General features: G+C 52.1%; 1 protein-coding gene and 1 long non-coding RNA gene across 5 annotated transcripts in view; one reads left to right on the top strand and one right to left on the bottom strand.

The window, feature by feature from the left end:
• The window catches only part of ATP4A (ATPase H+/K+ transporting subunit alpha), a 35,819-nt gene that overhangs the window by 6,986 nt on the left and 7,933 nt on the right, over positions 1–20,900 (top strand). Inside the window, exons 1-10 of one of the 3 annotated variants that reach the window (XM_033844881.2) lie at positions 2,387–3,161; positions 15,033–15,173; positions 15,282–15,341; positions 16,284–16,487; positions 17,661–17,774; positions 18,013–18,265; positions 18,535–18,803; positions 19,498–19,696; positions 20,077–20,186; positions 20,273–20,407. In XM_033844881.2, coding sequence (XP_033700772.2) covers positions 3,030–3,161; positions 15,033–15,173; positions 15,282–15,341; positions 16,284–16,487; positions 17,661–17,774; positions 18,013–18,265; positions 18,535–18,803; positions 19,498–19,696; positions 20,077–20,186; positions 20,273–20,407 — 1,617 coding nt within the window. In that variant the 5' untranslated portion in view covers positions 2,387–3,029. Of the gene's footprint in view, positions 1–2,386; positions 3,162–14,316; positions 15,174–15,281; positions 15,342–16,283; positions 16,488–17,660; positions 17,775–18,012; positions 18,266–18,534; positions 18,804–19,497; positions 19,697–20,076; positions 20,187–20,272; positions 20,408–20,900 lie in introns of those variants that run through there. The other 2 variants (XM_073796455.1, XM_073796456.1) reach the window with 2 other exon arrangements.
• LOC117309069 (uncharacterized) lies at positions 11,198–20,844 on the bottom strand. 2 transcript variants are annotated; one of them, XR_004523334.2, is made up of 4 exons: positions 20,640–20,844; positions 19,042–19,228; positions 17,991–18,078; positions 11,198–13,674 (listed from the first exon to the last, which is right to left on the bottom strand). It is a non-coding gene; the product is annotated as an uncharacterized lncRNA (long non-coding RNA). The 2 variants fall into 2 exon arrangements; XR_004523335.2 differs by lacking the exon at positions 20,640–20,844 and adding an exon at positions 20,132–20,340.

Below are 20,900 nucleotides of genomic sequence, written 5' to 3'. Positions count from 1 at the left end.
GCTTGCTGACATGCCACCAAGCAATGGCTCTGGGTAGTGTTGCACAGTAAACCCTTAGTGGTTAGAGGGAGCGATGGTCTCCCTGGGATGTAGCCCACTGGCCAAGAGACACATGACCACCAGCCATGGGATCCACCAGGCAAGAAATACACCAGCCAAGGAACTCTCAGCCATGGAAGGGGGTTCTCATTCTTATTGGCCTGTGTTGGTGATTTCTCTGGTATGAGATAAGGAGCACCGTAGGGCAGTATGATTTCTGCCTACACGACCCCTACACCTTCCAGCTTCCATGCTTGCAGAGACTGAGGAGGGTGACTGCCTAAGATGTGAAGGGCATCGCTGAGTCCATCATCTTAGGAGATCAACACACACATGCACAGACAGGTACAGACACACTCAGGTCCCACGTGGCTTGTTCCTGGCTGAGGTTTCCTGGCGCCTTCTCTCTGCCGAATGCTCTCCCTTTCCATATCCAAATCCCACCATGTCCAAGGGACCCAGGGGTCAGGGCACTGCCTCATTCTCTGTAAGAATGAAACTGCCAGGCTCTGTCCTCAGGCAAAACAGAAGCCTTCTGCCTTCCACTCTCCAGTCTGCTCAGGGCAGCCGGAGCAACCCCACAACCTAAATCAGATTCTCTCCCTCCTTGGCTTAAACCCTCCATGTTCCCATGGCTCTTGGGATCAAACCCAAATCCCTCACCCAGGTGTTCAGGCTCTGCCTTGGTCTGTTCCTCTCCTCTTGCCTCCACACTCTAACCACACTGCCTTTGTTTCTGTTTCTGGATCACACAACTCTCTTTCCCACCTCAGGACCTTTGCACTTGCCATTCCCCCTGCCTGGAACTCTTTCACCCTGATCTTCTCATGGCTAGCCCCTCATCCAGGCTTGGATGTCCTCTCCCCAGACAGGTCTTGCTTGACCTCCTCACTCCCCATTTCACCTCGTGTCACCCTCCTGGGTCCCTATCCCTTATGTCCTAGTTATTCCCCATAGCCCTTGGTCCTCTCTGAAATCATTTAGTTTATTTATTCAGGTTTTCCCTGTACATCTCCCCATCTACCCCATGGACTGCGAACTCCGGGAGGGCTGTGGCTTTGTCTCTCTTGGTTGCCACTTGGCCTTCAAGAGCAGAGCACTGCCTGGTGCACTGTAGGCTTCCAATATTTCCATGTTAAAAAAATTTACATACTGCCCTTTGCCTATTAAAGAATCAACCCAGAATGTACTAGCCAGTACTTGAGGCCCACCCACTTCATTCACTGAGTCAATCAGGAGTTCAAATTGGGAACAACAACAAAAGCAAATAGTTGAGACTTTCCTGGTGGCGCAGTGGTTAAGAATCTATCTGCCAATGCAGGGCACATGGATTCGAGCCCTGGTCCGGGAAGACCCCACATGCCACGCAGTAACTAAACCCATGCGCTTCAACTACTGAGCCTGCGCTCTAGAGCCCGCGAGCCGCAACTACTGAAGCCCGCGCGCCTAGAGCCCGTGCTCCGCAATAAGAGAAGCCACGATAAGTCCGCCACTGCAACGAAGAGTAGCCCCCCGCTCTCTGCAACTAGAGAAAGCCCGCGCGCAGCAACAAAGACCCAACACAGCTAAAACTAAGTAACTAAATTTCTTTAAAAAGGCAAATAGTTGAAACCCCACATCTTTGTACATTGAATCAGTCAAGAGGACAGGCAGAGAACAGGGGTGGGGGGGGCGTGCCTAAGTAATGCTTCCTTAGTACATTGAACCAACCAGAATCTGGATCTAAATGCTTGAGGCACCGCCCTCCCAGCATCCTCCGTATCAGGGCAGCCAATCACAATAAAGTGGTAACCAAAAGAGGCCGCGCCGCTGTGACTCAACTCGCCAGGGCAGCCCCAGGACGAGGATGAGTGAGCGGACAGCTGTGGCATTAACTGCGGATGCTGATCGGGAAATAGTGGGGAGTTTAAGGGAACAGGGAGGGAGTCAGGAGAGGACAGCCAGAGCTAATATGGGATAGACAGGGGGATGATGGGTGTCTGAGTGTCCAGGAGGAAACTGTAGGGTCGCAGGAATGTTTTTTGGGAAAAGGAAGGGATTTGTGTGGGAAAGAGGCTGGAGGTTAGAAAAGAATGGGAAAAGGTTATGGGAGACAAAGAGAAGATTATAGGGGTCCAGGAGAGTGTTACATGGGATAAGGAGGTTCTTGTGGGACAGGGAGAGGGTTAGGAAAGGACCAAGGGGAGGTTATGGAGTCTCAAGAAGGGGTTCTGGGGGAGACAGGAAGGGATTTATATGAAAAAATGGAAGGGTGTATAGAGGCAGGGGAGTGTAGGACAGAGAAGTCATAGGAGGGGGTTATGGGGAACAGGGAATTATGGGGGACAGGGAGGTTATGGGAGGATGCATGGGTTATGGGAGGTGTTATGACGGACAGGAAGAGAGTTACAGGATCAGGGAGAGGAGTGAAGCAGGACTAGGGCAGAGTTACAGGATGGGGAATATGAGCTATGTTGCCAAATCTTGGCCCCCTATGCATTGATGCCGAATAAAAATACGGAGATAGAGATTTGGAAGATAAGAAGTAGAGAGGCTTTTTATTTTCTTTGTCAGGCAAAGGGAAGACACAGTAGACTAGCACCTCAAGAACTGTCCCGCCCCCATCCTGGGGAATTACAGAGGGTCTTATAGGTGGAACTCGCAGTCCAGGGTAAGCGATAAGGATCAAAGTGGTGAAGGTCTTGCATTCTTCTTCTTCTTGCAATATTTTAAAACAGTCACTGCTGGCATCAGGCAGCCTGGTAATTGGGTCCGTTCATCCCTGGGTTACCGGCCTCCTGGCTCCTTTCTGAAATGTAAACAGGTCCAAGGGGTGATTAGCTACAAGAGAATGCAGCGAGAGTAAATTCTGGGTGCAGGGTACAATTCTTATGGAATCAGAGAGTAATTAGCTTTGTTTAGCTTTGTGAAGGACAAGTCTAGCTACAAGTGTGTGTTAGTAGTAACAGCTAAAGAATAACCAAGATTACTTAACTCTTTCAGGCCTGTTTATGCTGTTTCCCCAGCCTGTTCATTGTTGCTTATTTTCCTTGTTTATCAGAAAAGTCTCATTTCTATTTTTGCTGCAACAGGTGCAGACAAAGGATTACAGAAGTGACGAGAGGGTTAGAGGGGTGCAGAGAGTAAGTAATCATCTAAAGCAGTGGTTCTCAAAGCCTGGTCCCTAGCCTGCAGTAGCAGCCTCACCCGGGAACTTGTTAGAAATGCACATTCTTGAACCCTGCCCCAGAGCTAAGGAATCAGCAACTCTGGGGATGGGGCTCAGCTTTCCGTTTCAGTAAGTCCTCCAGGTGACTCAGTTGTATGCTCAAGTTTTAGCATCCCTGGGCTAAAGTGACCATTTAATTTAACCTCCAAACTGAGCACTTTTTAGACTAAAAGGGGAGCGCTCAATAATTTGGTAGGACCAGGCTTAACTAACTGGATAGCACCCGCAAACCAGGATGGAGCACGTTATTGGAGAGCAGGAATGGGTTTAGGGAGACAGAAAAAACATTCAGTGTTTCTAAGTTACTTGGTGGGTGTTATAGGGCCAGTGGGAGTGTTATATGGAGCCATTGTGGTGTCACAGGGTCCGTTTTCCCGTAGTGGTGGCCAGGGTCATTGTGGGGCAAGTATTTCCAGCACCCTCCTGTTGGTGGGATTGATCCTGCGAGTCCCCGTTACTCAGCATCTGCTGACCTTTCTTGGTCCCTCTGTACACCCCACCCCCTCTGCTGGAGTCCATGGCTGCTGTGGCTGATGTCTGGGCCACAGAGTTCAAGGTCACTGTGATGCAGCCGGTCTACAAGACAGCCTTCAACATTCCTGTGAAGGACTACACGCTGCTGTCCATTTTTTCAGTTTTCTACTTCTTCCCACTGGGGATACCTGCCAGGGTTCTCCTGCTTGGTGGGTGGGGATGAGCCATAATTCTGCCTCTGCAGAACACCCCCAAGCCTGCCCCCTTTCCCCTTCCATGGGTGCCACAGGAGCTGGCCCCTGCCCAGCTCCCCCTCCTCTCTAGTACTAGCCCCAGCCCCTTCTCCATTCCACCCTCCCTGCTACCCTGGGATTTGTTCCGACCCTGTTCACCATCCTGCTGACCCTGCTTCTTCCCTCAGATCCCCGTGTGCCCCTTCCTGCCTGGTCCTGCCCAGGCCCCCTGCACCATCTCACTCCATTGCTTCCTCCTCTCCTCCGCCTCATCCTTCCTCCCCTGATCCTGATCATGGGCTCCAGGTTCTCTCCAGGGGACCCTTCCTTTATTTTGCCCCTTTTTAGAAAAACATCAGGCTGTCTTCACCTCCACAGACATGGAAAGCAAACAGTTTGGAAAACAAAGTCAGAGCAAAGAAAAATTCGAAGTTGGCCTTGGGCTTCAGCAACGTGGCCGTCATTCTAGGCCAGTTAGTGCTCCTGTTCATTTTTATGCCACAAGACAACTCAGAACACCTAGCGGAACCATGAGCCAGGAGACCTTTTTGGCATATGCCCCGTGCCCCTCATAGTACCAGGCTTTCTTGCTCCCCTGGGAACTTCTGGACTTGGATTTGGACAGTAGTACCTTGTCCCTGCCCCATGGAGGAAGTCTTCCCTCTGCCACCTCTTCTGGGAGCAGTCCACGTGATGCCTTCTGCGTGATTGTGTATGTGTATTTGTGTGGTTGGTATATGCCTTTACACGACCCCATGTACTAACAACTCCTATTAGTATCCTGGAGGCTTCATCCTTCATTCATTCAACAGGTTATTGCACACTTCCTGTGTGCTAGGCATTGGGCTAGGGCCACAGGAGTCAGTGCTGAACAGGACAGATTAGGCCATGGCTTCAGAAAATATATGTTATCTTGAGGGAAGTTAGAACACAAATAAGGAAATGCAACTTAACAAGGTTACTTCGGACCATCATAAATAATATAAAGGAGGCTGGAGGATGGGAGGGAGACACATATGATAACGCGTTCAGGAAAACCTCTTTTGGGGGTGTGTGAAAATTTATTGAAGTGTAGTTGATTCACAATGTTGTGTTAGTTTCTGGTGTTCAGCAAAGTGATTCAGTTATACAGATATATACATATAAGTATATATACTTTTTCATATTCTTTTCCATTATGGTTTATCACAGGATATTGAATATATTTCCCTGTGCTATACAGTAGGACCTTGTCGTTGATCCATATAATAGTTCACATCTGCTATTCCTAAACTCCCACTCCATAACTCCCCAACCCCTTGCCAATCACAAGTCTGTTCTCTGTGTCTGTGAGTCTGTTTCTGTTTCATAGATAAGTTCATTTGTGTCATATTTTCGATTCCACATATAAGTGATAGCATATGGTATTTGTCTTTCTCTTTCTGATTTACTTCACTTAGTATGATAATCTCTAGGTCCATCCATGTAGCTGCAATGGCAGTATTTCATTATTTTTTATGGCTGAATAGTATTCCATTGTGTGTGTGTGTGTGTGTGTGTATATGTGTATATATATATATATATATATATATATATATATATATATATATATACCACCTCTTTTTTATCCATTCGTCTGTGGATGGACATTTAGGTTGTTTCCATGTCTTGGCTATTGTAAACAGTGCTGCTGTGAACACAGGGGTGCATGTATCTAGGAAAAGCCTCTCTTAAGAGGTGACACTTGAGCTGCGGCCTGCCTGAAGCATGAGAAGGAGAGGGCTATAGAATTACCAGGAGAAGAGAGAATCAAGCAGACAGAACACCAAGTGTAATCTTCCCGAGGTAAGAAAGAGTAGGAAAAGGGGAGAAGCCAGCAAGCCTGGAGGATAGCCACGGGAATATGTTAAGAAGTCATGGAGGATAGCCACAGGAATATGTTAAGAAGTCAGTGTGGAGTGGTGAGCAGGAACATATCACCCAGTGCCATGAGGTCATGGTAGCCATGTTCACGGTGTGGAGTTTGGATCTGAAGTGTGAAGGGAAGCCATTGGAGATATTAACCAGGAAAGCACAAGATCTGACTCCTCTCTTAAAAGGTCCAGATTCCATGCCTGGAGGATGTAGAAGGTCACGGCAGAACGTTTTCCTCCCTAACGATTATGAATAAAAGAATAACTAAAAATTCATATTTTAAAGTCATCGAAGAACTATGGAACGTAAGGGTAAAATCTCAAGAAGCTGAATTCCAGTGAATGAAGGATCCATCTTAAGTAAACAGAAATCAGACAGTTTTTCTCCTTTCTGGGGATTTTTGCCAAATGTTGGCATAGGTGGGTAAAGGGTTGGGCCTGTGACAGAGAGACTGTTCTGGGGAAAGAGAAATGAGAAAAGCTTTTTAAAGTCAAACGGGCTGGTGTGGCAGGTTGAAGGCTGGAGTGCACAGCCAAATGCACAGCTGAAAAATACAGGATCGGAAATTAAGTATTATTTTGCTGGGCTTAACAACATCCTGGATGCAGTAGAAAAGATCAATATATTCAAACCAATTTAATAGAAATTATCCAAACTGCAGCACAGAGAGGAAAAGGAAGCAAAAGGATCACACTGTCTGAGTGCTATCAGACACTCTCTAGTTGTCTTAACATAGTTGTAGTTGGAGTCCTATATGTAGCGGAGCTCTGGTACAGAACAGATTCAATATGTGAAAAGATAACGGCTGAACATTTTCTCTAAATCATGGAAAAATGTTAATCCAGAGATTCCAGAAGCTCAGAAAGGTCCAGAGAGAAAATCGTTAAAGCAGCTGTATCCATCAGGATTCTCCAGAGAACAGAATAGAGATGAGATAGAAAGAGAGATAGAGAGAGAGAGAGAGGGAGGGTGAGGGCGAGAATGAGATTTATTTTAAGAAATTGGCTTATGTGATTGTGCGGGCTGGCAAATCTGAAATTTTAGAGTATACTGGCAGCCTGGAAATTCAAATAAGAGTTGACGTTGTCATCTTTACTCCGAAATGCATAGGGCAGGCCAGCAGCGTGGAAACTCAGGCAGGACTTCTGTGTTACAGTCTTGAGGCAGAATTCCAGGAAACCTCAGTTGTCCCTCTTAAGGCTTTAACAGATTGGAAGAGCCCCACCCACATTCTGAATGGTAATCTGTTTTACTCAACGTCAACTGATTGTAAATGTTAACCACAGATATGAACTACTGTCACAGTAACATCAAACAACTGGGCACCATAGCCTAGCCAAGTTGATACATAAAATTAACTAACCATCACAGCAGCCACAGAGAAAAGACACCCTGAACTTCAAGGGAACAAAAAAACCCCCTAAAACGATCTTCTTTATTTTTCTGGTTTTATTGAGGTATAATTGACAAACAAAAGTGTAAGGTATTTAAAGTGTACAACGTGATGATTTGATATACATATGCATTGTGAAAGGATTCCCCCATCCATCACCTCACATATTTATTTACCTTTGTGTGTGTGTGAGAGGACATTTATATTTGACCCTCTTACCAAATTTCAGTTATACAGTATAGTGTTATCAACTAAGGATTATCTTCTAATCAGAAATAATTGAAACCAGGAGACATTAGAATGACATTTTCAAAGTACTGAAAGAAAAAAGCAACGCTGTTCCTCCGCTCTCATTCCTGATTGGCTGGAAAGACAAGAAGGAATACATAGCCTAGGAATTCATACCAGCCAGCTGCTCGTCCAGCCCTACCATCACTTTGTCCTCCTTTCATGATTGGCTGACATGCACAGGGTGTGTGTCCTGGACAGATCCGCCGTCCTGATTATGCTGGCCCTGCCCACCCCTCTGTTCTTTTTTACCAACTGGCTGACAGTTGGTATGGACTGGCTTACTTTCCTGATTAGGCTGATCCAGTCTCTCCTTTTTTTTTTTTTTTTAAGATTTATTATTTATTTATTTATTTATGGCTGCGTAGTGTCTTAGTTGCGGCACGTGGGATCTTTGTGCGCTAGTTGTGGCATCTGAGTTTTCTCTCCGTAGTTGTGGTGAGGTTCCAGGGTGCGTGGGCTCTGTAGTTTGCGGCCAGCAGGCTCTCCAGTTGAGGCGCTGGAGCTCAGTAGTTGTGGCACGCGGGTTTAGTTGCCCCGAGGCATGTGGGATCTTAGTTTCCTGACCAGGGATCGAACCCGCATCCCCTGCATTGGAAGGCGGATTCTTTACCACTGGACCGCCAGGGAAGTCCCCAGTCCCACTTGTTGATTCTCCTCTTCTGATTGACTAGAAGTTGGAGGAAGTCTTATCAAAGATGTTGCATCTCCTCACCACCCCCTTCCGGAATTTTGGCTCCCAGTTTAGACAGTTAGATCAAGAGACCTGTATCCCTCATTTTGGCTTCTGAACCCCATTCTGAACTTTGCATACTTCTCTATCCAAGAATACCTTTTCTAACCCTATTTTCTCAACTTCCCTGTCAGGCATGGGGAGTGGGGAGTCGGCCTGCCCTAATCATAAAATGCAGCCTTGAGTTCTCATGGTTTCTATCAAACATCTGTGAGTTTTGCCTTTGACTCCTCCAGCCATGCCTTCATTCAGCAAATAGTGAACCACCTGCTGTGTGCCAGGTTCTGTGTTGGGTCCTGGGGGCTCTCAAAAACGCAAGACATTGCTGAACCCACCCTCCTTCATGAGGCTCCCTTATCCTTTGTCTCCTGAGCACCTACCCTCGCCCCTTTCCTGGTTCTCACAGCTCTCAGACTGTGCTTTCATCTTCTTTAATAGTGTGCTTCCCAGAGTTGTGTCCTGGCCCTGCCCTCCTCTCCTTGCCCCCCAACGGCCCCCCACCCCAGAATACAAGGACACGGGCAGGCAGGACCGTGACTGTTTTGCTCACTGCAAATCTCAGTGCTCAACAAAAAGTTTGGCATGTAGTAGGTGCTCGGTAAACACTCCATAAATCATTGAATGGAGGTTGGTTTTCATATGAGGCCTTTTTGTCAAATGGTGTCTGGTGTGATTCTGTGTATCCGCAAGTCTGTGAGGACCCTCCAGCCAGGCTACCTGTGTTCAAATCCTGGCTCTGCCACTTACTAGCTGTGTGACCCTGGCCAAGTCATTTAACTTCTCTGCCCCTCAGTTTCTTCATAGTGAAACAGGAATAAAAACAGTACTTTCCTGATGAGGTTATTGTGAGGATGAAACGAGCTCACACGTATAGTCACTGAAGACAGGGCTGAGTGCGAAAGTTCTCAGTGAGTGTCAGCTGTTATCCTGGGTTTCCAGACACTGTGTCTGTGTGTGTCTGTCCCGCTGTTTTATGCTGGGGACTTGTGTCTTTGATGGACAAGGAACATTATCCCAAGGCAGGACCACGTGTCCATGTCAGTATTTGTGACTATGATGGCTGCTGCATACTGTTGAGTGTCCCAGGGACCCGAGATTTATTCATTCAACAAAAGTTTGTTGTGTGCCCACTATTTGCTATTCTAGGCACTGGGGATACATTAGTCAAAAAAACCAACCAACCAAACAAACAAACAAAAATAGGCATGAGGTGAGCCTGCCCTCATGGAGCTCACATTCTATCAGGAGGATTCAAAAAATACAGAAGAACCCAGATAAATAAGAAAAATTACATAAGTTAGAAGGTGATAAATGCTATTGGTGGGGGACAGTGGAGAAGGTGATGGAGATGGAGAGGGCAGGAGGGAGACCACGGGTTACAATTTTAATTAGGTTAGTCAAGGAGTCTCACTGGGAAGACAACAGTTGTGTAAAGACCCGATGGAGGGAGAGAGGGGGCTGTGCAGAATCTGGGGGAAGAGCATTCCAGGAAGAGGAAACAGCAAATACAAAGGCCAGGAGGCAGGATGCTGTTCACTGTGTCTGAGGCACAGCAGGGAGGCCAGTGTGGCTGGTGTGGACCTGGGGGTGGGGGAGGGTGGGAGGAGGTGAGGTCAGGGAGGAAACAGGGCAGCTCACCAGGACCTCGCGTCCCAATGTGAGGACCTGGCTTTTAGCTGGAGTGAGGTGGAGCCCCAGGAGGACTCTGAGCCAGGAGGGCCCTGGTCTGACTCAGGGGTTCACAGGCTCCTTCTGGCCTCATGTGGGGAGCAGACTGTAGGGGCGGGATGGGAGCAGGGAGACCAGGGAGGAGGCTGCTGCGAGAGCCCAGGCAGGAAGGGATGGAAGTGGAACCAGAGTGGGAGCAGAGAAGGGAGAGATGGTTGGATTCGGGATGTGATTTTAAGATCCCAGATAAGGAAGCCTGGCAACTTCCTGAGGACAGTTGACCTTTACACTTCTGGACAAAGGTGGGAAAGGAGCAGAACACAGGAGACCTGGCTGCCAGCTTAGCCAGGCTGGGGTGACCTTGCCCCTCACTCCTTGACCCACTGCCTGCTCCCCTGCCAGCTGGAAGAAGAAGGGGAAGCAAGGTGCCTGCCTACTGGACCCCTAGCATCAATCTTCCCAGGGTCTGGAGTGGGGGATGCAGGTGGGGGAAGGGTGACCTGCCCAGGAGGCGAAGGGCATTGCTGAGTCCACTATCTTATCAGAGACCAAACACAGACAGAAAATCAAGGTCACAGTGAGTTCTTTCACTCAGCAAAGGCCAGCCTGGGCCGACTCTGGGCTGGGTGGTGCAGGCACAGAGTGGTGACTGAGGCATCCTGGATCCCATCCTCCAAGCCCAGCGGGGAGGTGAAATGTCACCAAATAGCGACAGCCCAGACTGGTCAGCTTGTGAAGGAGGAATTAAGGGTCAGAGTGGTCAGGGCTGGGAAAGGGAAGCCTAGGGGTCTGTGGGAGCTCACGGTGGGTACCTGACCCAGCCTGGCGGGTTGTCCCAGATTTCCTGGAGGAAGGGACATCTGTGCTGGAGCAGGAAAGACAAGAGGTAGTTGAACGTGGGGGGGACACAGGGCGAGTGTTTCAGTCAGAGGAAACTGCACGTGCCAGTCTTGAAACGATTTTTTTTTTTTTTTTTTTTTTGGCCTCGCTGCGCGGCTTGAGGGATCTTAGTTCCCTGAGAAGGGATCGAACACGCGCCCTTGGCAATGAGAGCGAGGAGTCCTAACCACTGGACCGCCAGGGAGTTCCCTTGAAATGATCGTTTTGACAAGCGGACATCCTAAACCATGGAGGGGAAGTGGCACAGGGGAAGAAGGAGGGACAGCCAGGGGTCTGATTCCAGCAGGCCTTGTAGGACGCTGAGCCCCTAAGAGTGTTTGTGGTCACGATTCTAGGAAACTCTTGTTCAAATTCCCCTGAAAACCGACTCAAATGTTTGCCATCCATTTAATAGTCTGTCCTCTAACAGTCAGGAACATTTTTTTCAATTCTGACCATTAATTGTTCTCAAAAAATTCTCCATGATCCGTGTGCCCCAGGCTTAGAGAAATCTTGCTCCGTTGTGCTGAATGGATTGTGTCACGCTTGCGAGATTCTTGTGAGAAGTCTTTGCCCCCGAATGGTGCCGGCAGCTGCCCGTCCCCTCTCCACATGGCACAGTCCGCCCCGGCGCCGCTTCAAGTGCCAACGTTGGCGCACCTCCCGCTTTATCCAGATCCTGCCTGTGGGCAACCGCCTGTGTCCACTCCTGAGACAGGGTTAGGGTTGCTTGGACACGCAATGAAGGAATAGATGCACAAGCAAAGATCCTCCAAAGACACAGAACTTGAAAGCTGTGTACCATCTGAAGGCTGTGTAATCAGGGGGGCTGAAAAAAAAAATTTAACTGGGCACTGACCAGTCAGAATGGATGAGGCCCTGAGGCTAGAGCAGGGTCAGGCTGGGCCGGGTGTGGAAGGTCTGGGGGCTCAGACAGAGGCTGTGTTTCCACTGTTTGAATCACCAGTCCAGCTGAGTGCCAACTGTGACTGTGTCAGTGTTTTTTGTTTTTTGCGGTACACGGGCCTCTCACTGTTGTGTCCTCTCCCGTTGCGGAGCACAGGCTCCGGACGCGCAGGCTCAGCGGCCATGGCTCACAGGCCTAGCCGCTCCGTGGCATGTGGGATCTTCCCGGACTGGGGCACGAACCCGTGTCCCCTGCATTGGCAGGCAGACTCCCAACCACTGCGCCACCAGGGAAGCCCTGTGTCAGTGTTTTGAATAGAAAATAAAGAGGTCATAGAACAGCCCTCTGGTCATTACCTCTTGATATCCCCCAAATGTCCACCCTGTTCCAAACTGCTTGAAGGCTCAAAAATAAAGCCCTCCCTGACATGATGCAGGACACACATCTCGGCTGTGCTTCTGCCAATCACGAGAAGCCACAGGCAAACTCAAACCGAGGGATATTATACAAAATAACGGAGATAGCTTCCAAAATGTCAAGGTCATGAAAGGCAAGGAAAGACTGGGGAAATGTCACAGATTGGAGGAGACTAAGGAGCCAGGACGCCGAAATGCAAAATGTGGTCCTGGATAGGATCCTGGACCAAGAAAACGACAGGAGAGGAAAAAATGGGGAAATTCAAACAAATTCTCTAAGTTAGTTCATAATGTCATATCCATGTTAATTTCTTGAATTTGGTCATTGGACTGTGGTTATGTAAGAGAATGTCCTTATTCATAGAAGACACATGCCTAAGTATTTATGGATAAGCAAGCATCCTGTCTCTAACTTACTCTCAAATGATTCAGCCAAAATCTATCTATGTATCTATCTATATAGCACAGACATGGTCAAGTTGTTAAATTTAGGTGAAGGGTAGGCAGGAGTTCATTTTACCATCCCTGTAACTTGTAGGTCTAAAATATTTAATATAAAGCATTGAAAATTAACATAACAAAACTAAGAAATGAGAAAAACAAATGAGACAGGGACCAGAGAAGGAGAGTCCCTGAGTTTGACAGAGGTCTGCACAGTATCACAGGTCAGCCCTCTGCCTCCAGTGATGTTGCCTCGGTCTCTCCATCTGTGACTTAGGTTGTGGGCTTCCCTAGTCTGTGCAGGCATGACTGCATATCTGCCCCAGGCCCTGGACACAGTGAGAGGCACCAGATGAGTTCCCAATGACTGAGACTTCCTGAGGGCCTGGCCGGTGCTTCAAGTTTGCTAGTGAATGTTCCCAACCACTCGAAGAGATAAATCCTGTTTCAATCCAACAGTGACTATTGAGCAACTATTGTGTGTCTGAGAGCACTGTTCTGGGTGCTGTGTATACAGCAGCAAACACAACCAAGTCCTGGTCTTCCCTCTCATGGGACAAGATTGACACCAAACAAATGAGATACAATGTCAGGTTGGGATAAAGGGTGTGTGTAAACAGAGTGAGGGGATGGAGCCTGATGGGGATGCAGTATTATAACTGAGGACTCTCTGAAGAGGTGACATATGAGCTGAGACTTGGAGGTGAGCAAAAGCCATGCTGACATCTAAGGAAGAGGGTACCAGGCAGCAGGAACTGCAGGTGCAAAGGCCCTGGGGCAGGAATGACCTTGGCCTGTACAAAGCACAGCAAGGCCAGTGCCAATGGCTTGGCAGTAGAGACAGCTGGGGCAGGTGAGCTGGAGCCAGAGCTTGCAGGAATGATTTTGCAGTTTATTCTGAGTGAGAAGGGAAGCCCTTGGAGGGTTGTAAGCAGAGAAGTAACACAAGCTGTTTTACACATGTGACTCAGAGAGAGAAGCCCCCAGTGAACGAGTGGACTCATTGTAAGGGCAGTGAGTGTGACTTCAGCCCTGCCTCCTCTCTTGGGGTTTCCTGCAGCTGGGTGGTGGTGGGGAGAGGCTCCGGCTGCTCCCAGGTGACCTGCGCCAGAAGAGAAGGACATTGCCAAAGCAATTATCTTATCAGATCTACCCACACTTGCCCCTGGAGACACGTCCACCCTGTGAGGCCCAAGCATGAGAATATCAAGGACCTGCCATTCCACCAGGCCAGCCCCTCACGTCTGCCCATGGAGATCCCTGACTGGAGGGGTTTCGAGGGGGTTCCCAGACCTCAAACCTGGCACTAAGCACCAAGTTCAAAAAGTCCTTTCCCTACCCTGCACCGTGGTTTCCCCACCTGGGCAGGTTGGGGTGGGGACAGGGGAATGATTGAGGGCTGTGATGGCTGTAGCTGGAGTGGGGCATGCCTCTGGGGTCCTCTGAGCCTCAGTTTCCCCCTCTGCACAATGGGAATAATAGTGCTGCCTTCACAGGGGTTTCTTGCAAGGACCCATGAGAACACATATGTGAAGCACCTGGCACATGTTTGGCAGTGCTGCTGTGAAGTGTGAGTGTTTTCACTGATGGTACCATATGAGAGCCAGGCTCCGGGGTCAAACCTGGGCTGGAATCCTGTCCCTGATACTTAGTCATCGCAACCTTAGGCAAAGTCCTTGACCGCTCTGTGCCTCAGTTTCCCCATCTGTATAATGGGGGCTAATAAGAGAACGTAACTTTGCAGGGCTGTTGTGAGGAGCTAAGGAAGCATTCAAGCAAAGCACACAGGGCAGACCCAGCACTGAGCAAGTGCTCCCTGAACTGACAGCTATTACAGCGCCTGCTGTGAGCACCCCCCCCACCCCTCCTCCAGGTGTCTGGCGCGGCTTCGAAGAGGACACTCTGCAGCCAATCTGCCTGGTTCTGCGTCCTGCCTCCCACGTCCTAGCTTGGGGACATGGGCAAGTGACTTCACCCCTCCGTGCCTCCGTCTCCCCATCTGTAAGGGGAGAATGGCACTCACCTCAAAGGGTAGTTGTGAGGTTAATAAATTAATATGTGAAAGCCCTTAGCACAGTGCCAGGCACATAATGAGTACCATATGTTTGCTATTCCTCTTGTTAGTACAGCTATTCCCAGTGGTTCCCTGATCTCAGTGACAGGTTGCGATGGGGTCCGGGCAGGTAGAGCAGCCCAGTAGGGAATGCCCAAGCTGCCCGGGCCTGGAGGTCACCCCAAGGAGCCCCGTGATCAGCTGTAATCAGGTCCGCCCTGCTCCACCTCCTCTCTCCCTGGGTATATCAGGGCTGGTCCAGGTCCCAGGTTCCGTCTCCGGCAAAGGAGGGCGGCTGCACCGGGCACCATGGGGAAGGCAGTGAGTAGGGTCAGGGGTCGGGGGGTGGAGGTTGGAGGCAGGGGTTCCAGAGGGACCTGATGCCTTCCCCGTCTCCCAACCCCCAGGAGAATTACGAGCTGTACCAGGTAGAGCTGGGTCCTGGTCCCAGTGGGGACATGGCAGCCAAGATGAGCAAGAAGAAGGCGGGCAGTGGAGGGGGCAAGAGGAAGGAGAAGCTGGAGAACATGAAGAAGGAGATGGAGATTGTGAGCAGAGGCCCCAGGGGGCCTGGTGGGGTGGGGGGCGGGGCGGGGCTGGGCAAGGGGAGGGGTGGGGACCCGCGAGACAGTGAGTGTTGTGCCTCCTCCATGCAGAACGACCACCAGCTGTCAGTACCCGAGCTGGAACAGAAATACCGGACCAGTGCGACCAAGGTGAGCTGGGGCAGAGGGAGGGGTGGGTATAGGGAAGAGGAGCCGGGGGTTGGGGGTGCGGGGGATGGGGGGAGAGGGAGGGAGGGAGGGGGAGAGAGAGAGAGAGAGAGAGAGAGAGAGGGAGGGAGAGAGGTAGGGGGAGGGAGAGAGAGGGGGAGAGGGAGGGGGAGAGAGAGGGAGGGGGAGAGGGAGAGTGTGGGGGAAGAGGGGGGGAGAGAGAGAGAGAGAGAGGGAGGGAGAGAGGGAAGGGGAGAGAGAGAGGGGAAGAAAGAGAGAGAGAGAAGGGGAGAGAGAGAGAGAGAGAGAGAGGGAGGGAGGGAGGGAGGGAGGGGGAGAGAGAGAGGGAGAGGGAGAGAGAGAGTGTGGGGGGAGGGGGGGAGAGAGAGAGAGAGGGAGGGAGAGAGGTGGGGGAGGGAGAGAGAGAGGGGAGAGGGAGGGGGAGAGAGAGGGAGGGAGGGGGAGAGAGAGAGGGAGGGGGAGAGAGAGAGTGTGGGGGGAGAGAGAGAGAGAGGGGGGAGAGAGAGAGGGAGGGAGAGAGGGAAGGGGAGAGAGAGAAGGGGAGAGAGAGAGGGGAAGAGAGAGAGAGAGAAGGGGAGAGAGAGAGAGAGAGAGAGAGAGAGAGAGGAGGGAGGGAGGGAGAGAGAGAGAGAAACACATTAGGAAGGGCCAAACAGACCAAACAGAGAGAGAAGATAAGAGAAGCAGATAAAAAGAGACAGAAGAGAGACAGAAACAGCAGGAAGAAAGACACTGAGAGAAAGGTGGGAGAGAAGAGAGACACAAAGAAGGGATGGGGAGAGGGGCGGCAACAAAGACGGAGAAAGAAAGGAAGAGGCGCAAGGCAAGGGGTGGGGCAGGGAGAGGGAGGCAGGGAAGGAGAGCTCTCATTGATGAGAGGAGAGTCCTTAGTGACCACCAAGACCCCACTCCTCCCGCCCCCAGGGCCTGTCTGCCAGCCTGGCCGCCGAGCTGCTGCTGCGGGACGGGCCCAATGCCCTGAGGCCGCCGCGGGGCACCCCCGAGTATGTCAAGTTCGCCCGGCAGCTGGCGGGCGGTCTGCAGTGCCTCATGTGGGTGGCCGCTGCCATCTGCCTCATTGCCTTTGCCATCCAGGCCAGCGAGGGCGACCTCACCACGGACGACAATGTGAGTGGCGGGTGCTGGGGCCAGACATGGGACACAGGGACCTGGGGGACAGAGGACATTGAGCATGGGACTCAGAACACGAATGACATATGATGGGGATATAGAGAGATGGAAAACATCTCTAAGACATGGGTCACGGGGGCCAAAGGACATTGGGATATGAGACAGACCCAAGGACATAGGTCACAGGGGACGCAGGAGAGACTGTGTCACAGAGATAGAGGACATAGGCAGGGATACAAAGACATAGACATGCAACACTTAAAGATATGGGACTTGGGAAACAGAGGGCATGGGACAGGCCAAGGACAGAGGGCGCAGGGGACACTGGGACTCACACGTGGGCACAAGGGCATGGGGACACAAGAGATACAAGACTCAGGACACAGTACATGGAGAGACATAAGATATTAGACATGGGAGCACAGAGAAATAGAGAATAGTGAGATGGAGGACAAGAGGACATTGGATATATGACCGGGGTCAGGACAAGGGACATGGGGATGTAGGGACATGTGACATTGGACAGAGGCTTGAAAAGTCTTAGGACATGTGACACAGAATGGGGACTCAAGAGTACATAGACATGGGGAGACATCGGACATAGGCACCTGGAATTTGAGACATGGGACACTGGTCATGGAGGACACAGAAAGCGAAGCATGAGATCTGCAGCACACGTGGAAATGGGGATGTGAGGGCACAGGAACTGTTGGAATAGGGGACACAGAGGATGGCACACAGATGATGAAAACACAGAATATGAACCTTGGAACACAGGGAATTTAGGACACGGGAACATGGGACAGAGGACTGTGGGGAACGCAAGACTTGGGGGGGCACAGGAAAATGGAACACATACCACCAAGGTGCATGGTGACATGGGGCACAAGTCATAGGGTATGGGGCCACAGAGCCAGAGGAAATGGGATGTATGGACACAGGGACATAAGACATAGAGAATACAGGGCAGTTGAATGTGGGATATGAAGAACATGGGGACAGGGACACAGGTCACAGGAAATAGTGCCTGAGGCTTCCTAGTAGAGTGGGGGAAAACCACGGAGGTGACCTTGGAGGAAAACTACCAGGGCACCAGAGAGCAGGCAGGTGGCCTCAGGCAGGGAGCTTCCAGCCCCGAGTCATAACCCAGCCCCTCTCCACCTCCGCCAGCTATACCTGGCCCTGGCCCTCATTGCTGTGGTTGTGGTCACTGGCTGCTTCGGCTACTATCAGGAGTTTAAGAGCACCAACATCATCGCCAGCTTCAAGAACCTCGTGCCCCAGGTGGGTCTCCAGCCCCTGGCCACTTGAGGTTCCAAGTCTCCACAGGGGCACTGGCAGTCTCCTGGCATCTCTCTGTGGCCCCTCCCATCAGGCCCAGCCCGGCCTTCATCCCTGGCCTCCATCTCTCCCCACAGGTCCTCACCTCTCCCCACTTTTCACCTCCCCACCTCCCCACTGCATGCAGCAACTTCTACCCCCATTCCCTACCCTGCTCACCTCTGGTGCTCTTGCCCCACAGCAAGCAACGGTGATCCGAGACGGGGACAAGTTCCAGATCAACGCAGATCAGCTGGTGGTGGGCGACCTGGTGGAGATGAAAGGTGGGGATCGAGTGCCAGCCGACATCCGCATCCTGCAGGCCCAGGGCTGCAAGGTGGACAACTCCTCGCTGACCGGAGAGTCTGAGCCGCAGACCCGCTCGCCCGAGTGCACGCACGAGAGCCCCCTGGAGACCCGCAACATCGCCTTCTTCTCCACCATGTGCCTTGAGGGTCCGTGAGGTCCCCACCCACCCGCCCAGCTGACCACGCTGCCTCCATTGCCCCCTTCTGCTTCCTTCCGAGACACACTGCCTCTCTACATCGCGTGACTGCCAACTCTTCGGGTCACACCGCCTCTCTAGCTCCCACTATTGCCACCCCTTCCCAGGTCACGCTGCCCCCGCTGCCTTCCACGACTGCCCCTCCTTTGGTTCACGCCACTGTGCGTGCCCCCAGTGCTGCCCACCTGGCGCTGAGTCACCCTCTTGGCCCCACTGCAGGCACCGCACAGGGCCTGGTGGTGAGCACCGGCGACCGCACCATCATCGGGCGCATCGCATCACTGGCCTCGGGAGTAGAAAATGAGAAGACACCCATCGCTATCGAAATTGAACATTTTGTGGACATCATCGCAGGCCTGGCCATCCTCTTCGGTGCCACATTTTTCATAGTGGCCATGTGCATTGGCTACACCTTCCTGCGGGCCATGGTGTTCTTCATGGCCATTGTGGTAGCCTATGTGCCTGAAGGGCTGCTGGCCACTGTCACAGTGAGTTGGGGAAGCAGAAGAGCAGTGCAGTGAGCTGAGAGGCCTGTCCATCTGTCTGTTCGTTCATCCGGGCTTCCCTCCATCCTCTCCCTATCTGTCCATCTATCCATTTTGCTCCCATCCACCCACCCACCTTCCCGTCATCCATCCTCCCCCATCCATCCTCACCCCAATCCATCCCCCCCATCCCCCCCATCCCCATCTCTCCACTTATCCCATCCATTCAGGAAACACCCACCGGGGCTACTCTGGGCCATGTCCTGTGCCACACGCTGAGGACTCAGAGATGAACGGGCAGGGGCTTTGACAGGAGGCGGCTGAGGTCCAGTGTTGAAGGCTGTGGGTAGCCTTCAAGAGTCAGCACTCAGTCCAGGGCCAGCCCAAGGGGAGGCTCAGGAAATGTTAGTTTTCTCATTTTGATTGTGCTGTAAGAGAAATTATGGAATCTCAGCTAGGGCAGCTTAGAGCAGGGCCTGGCTACGTATATCTGGTGGACAGATTGGGGAGGCATCCCAAGTGGAAAGCACAGGCTGGACGAAAGCTTGGAGGCAAGAAAAAGCCTACTCTTTGCAGGGGGATGCTGCATAGGCAGTACTGTGGCTAGGGTAAAGGATCCCCGGTGCCGGGAGAGGAGGGACGTGGCACTGGGAGTAAGGCCTGGTCCCCAAGCCTGCATTTCTCACCCTTCCCCCAGGTCTGCCTGTCCCTGACAGCCAAGCGGCTGGCCAGCAAGAACTGTGTAGTCAAGAACTTGGAAGCAGTGGAGACACTGGGCTCCACGTCAGTGATCTGCTCTGACAAGACGGGGACCCTCACTCAGAACCGCATGACTGTGTCCCATCTGTGGTTCGACAACCACATCCACACTGCTGACACTACAGAAGACCAGTCAGGTGTGGGGGTGGGAGGAGACAGCAGCTGGGCAGGATCTGGTAGATGGTGGAGACCTAGTGGGGAGCTCTGCGGTTACTGAAGGGAGCCTGGGGAGGGCTTTGCATTAATGGAGAGGGGGCTCCATCTGATCAGGCGAAGGGCTGCGTCCCGGGTCTAGGGAGGGGACTAAGCTGCAAGTCTGTGAAGGGGCTTGGTACTTATTGGGTCTCATGGGAGACGATACTGAGTCTGGAGAGAAAACTCCGTCCTGGGGTATGAGGAGTTGTTTGGGTCCCACCCAGGTCTGGGGCGGGGATCCAGTCCTGATTCCGGGGGGCGGGGCTCGGTTCTGGTATGGGAGAGCTCCTTCGCGGCCCCAGCCTGGATGCCTGACCTCCAGGGCAGACGTTTGACCAGTCCTCGGAGACGTGGCGGGCGTTGTGCCGCGTTCTCACCCTGTGTAATCGTGCTGCCTTCAAGTCGGGCCAGGACGCAGTGCCCGTGCCCAAGGTGAGAGCCGGGGCGCTCGGGGGAGGGGATCCCGGAAGCCTCCTGCTGCAGCCGGGAGCGCTCCTGACACCGGCCTGCGTTCCCAGCGCATCGTGATCGGGGACGCGTCGGAGACTGCGCTGCTCAAGTTCTCGGAGCTGACGCTGGGCAATGCCATGGGCTACCGCGAGCGCTTCCCCAAAGTCTGCGAGATCCCCTTCAACTCCACCAACAAGTTCCAGGTGTGTACCAGCCGCGGCCGGCCCCGCCCACGGTCCAGTCCCGCCCACAACAAGCCCTGCCCACTTCAGGCCCCACCCACATTCAGGACTGGCCTGCGGCTGGGCTTCACTCTCAGTCCCCTCCCTCTCCACAGCCAAACCCCACCCACATCTCCCGTCCCGCCCACCCACATCTCCCGTCCCGCCCACAGCCAAACCTCACCGAGGTCCCGGGCGTTCCACCCGCTCTCACCTGTCAGGCCCTTGGTGGGGAGAAGCTCCTAATCCAAATCCCGCTCCAGTCCAACTCCGACCCAAATTCTGCCCGTTCCCCACGCCCAGTCCCCTAACTAGGCCCCTAGGTCCGCCCCAACCCTCAGCCTCTACCAAGGACCTGCCCACCAAGCGAGCCCCTCACCCTCGGTCCCAGCCTGACCTTCCCAGAGCTATTCCGGCAGCGCTTGGGCGCCGTCAGCCCCGCCGTTCCCCAAGCCCCGCCCCTCCCTCTTGACCT

Source organism: Tursiops truncatus, chromosome 19 (assembly GCF_011762595.2).
Source record: "Tursiops truncatus isolate mTurTru1 chromosome 19, mTurTru1.mat.Y, whole genome shotgun sequence".
Classification (NCBI taxonomy): Eukaryota; Metazoa; Chordata; class Mammalia; order Artiodactyla; family Delphinidae; genus Tursiops; species Tursiops truncatus.
This window is presented reverse-complemented; position numbering and strand designations above follow the sequence as displayed.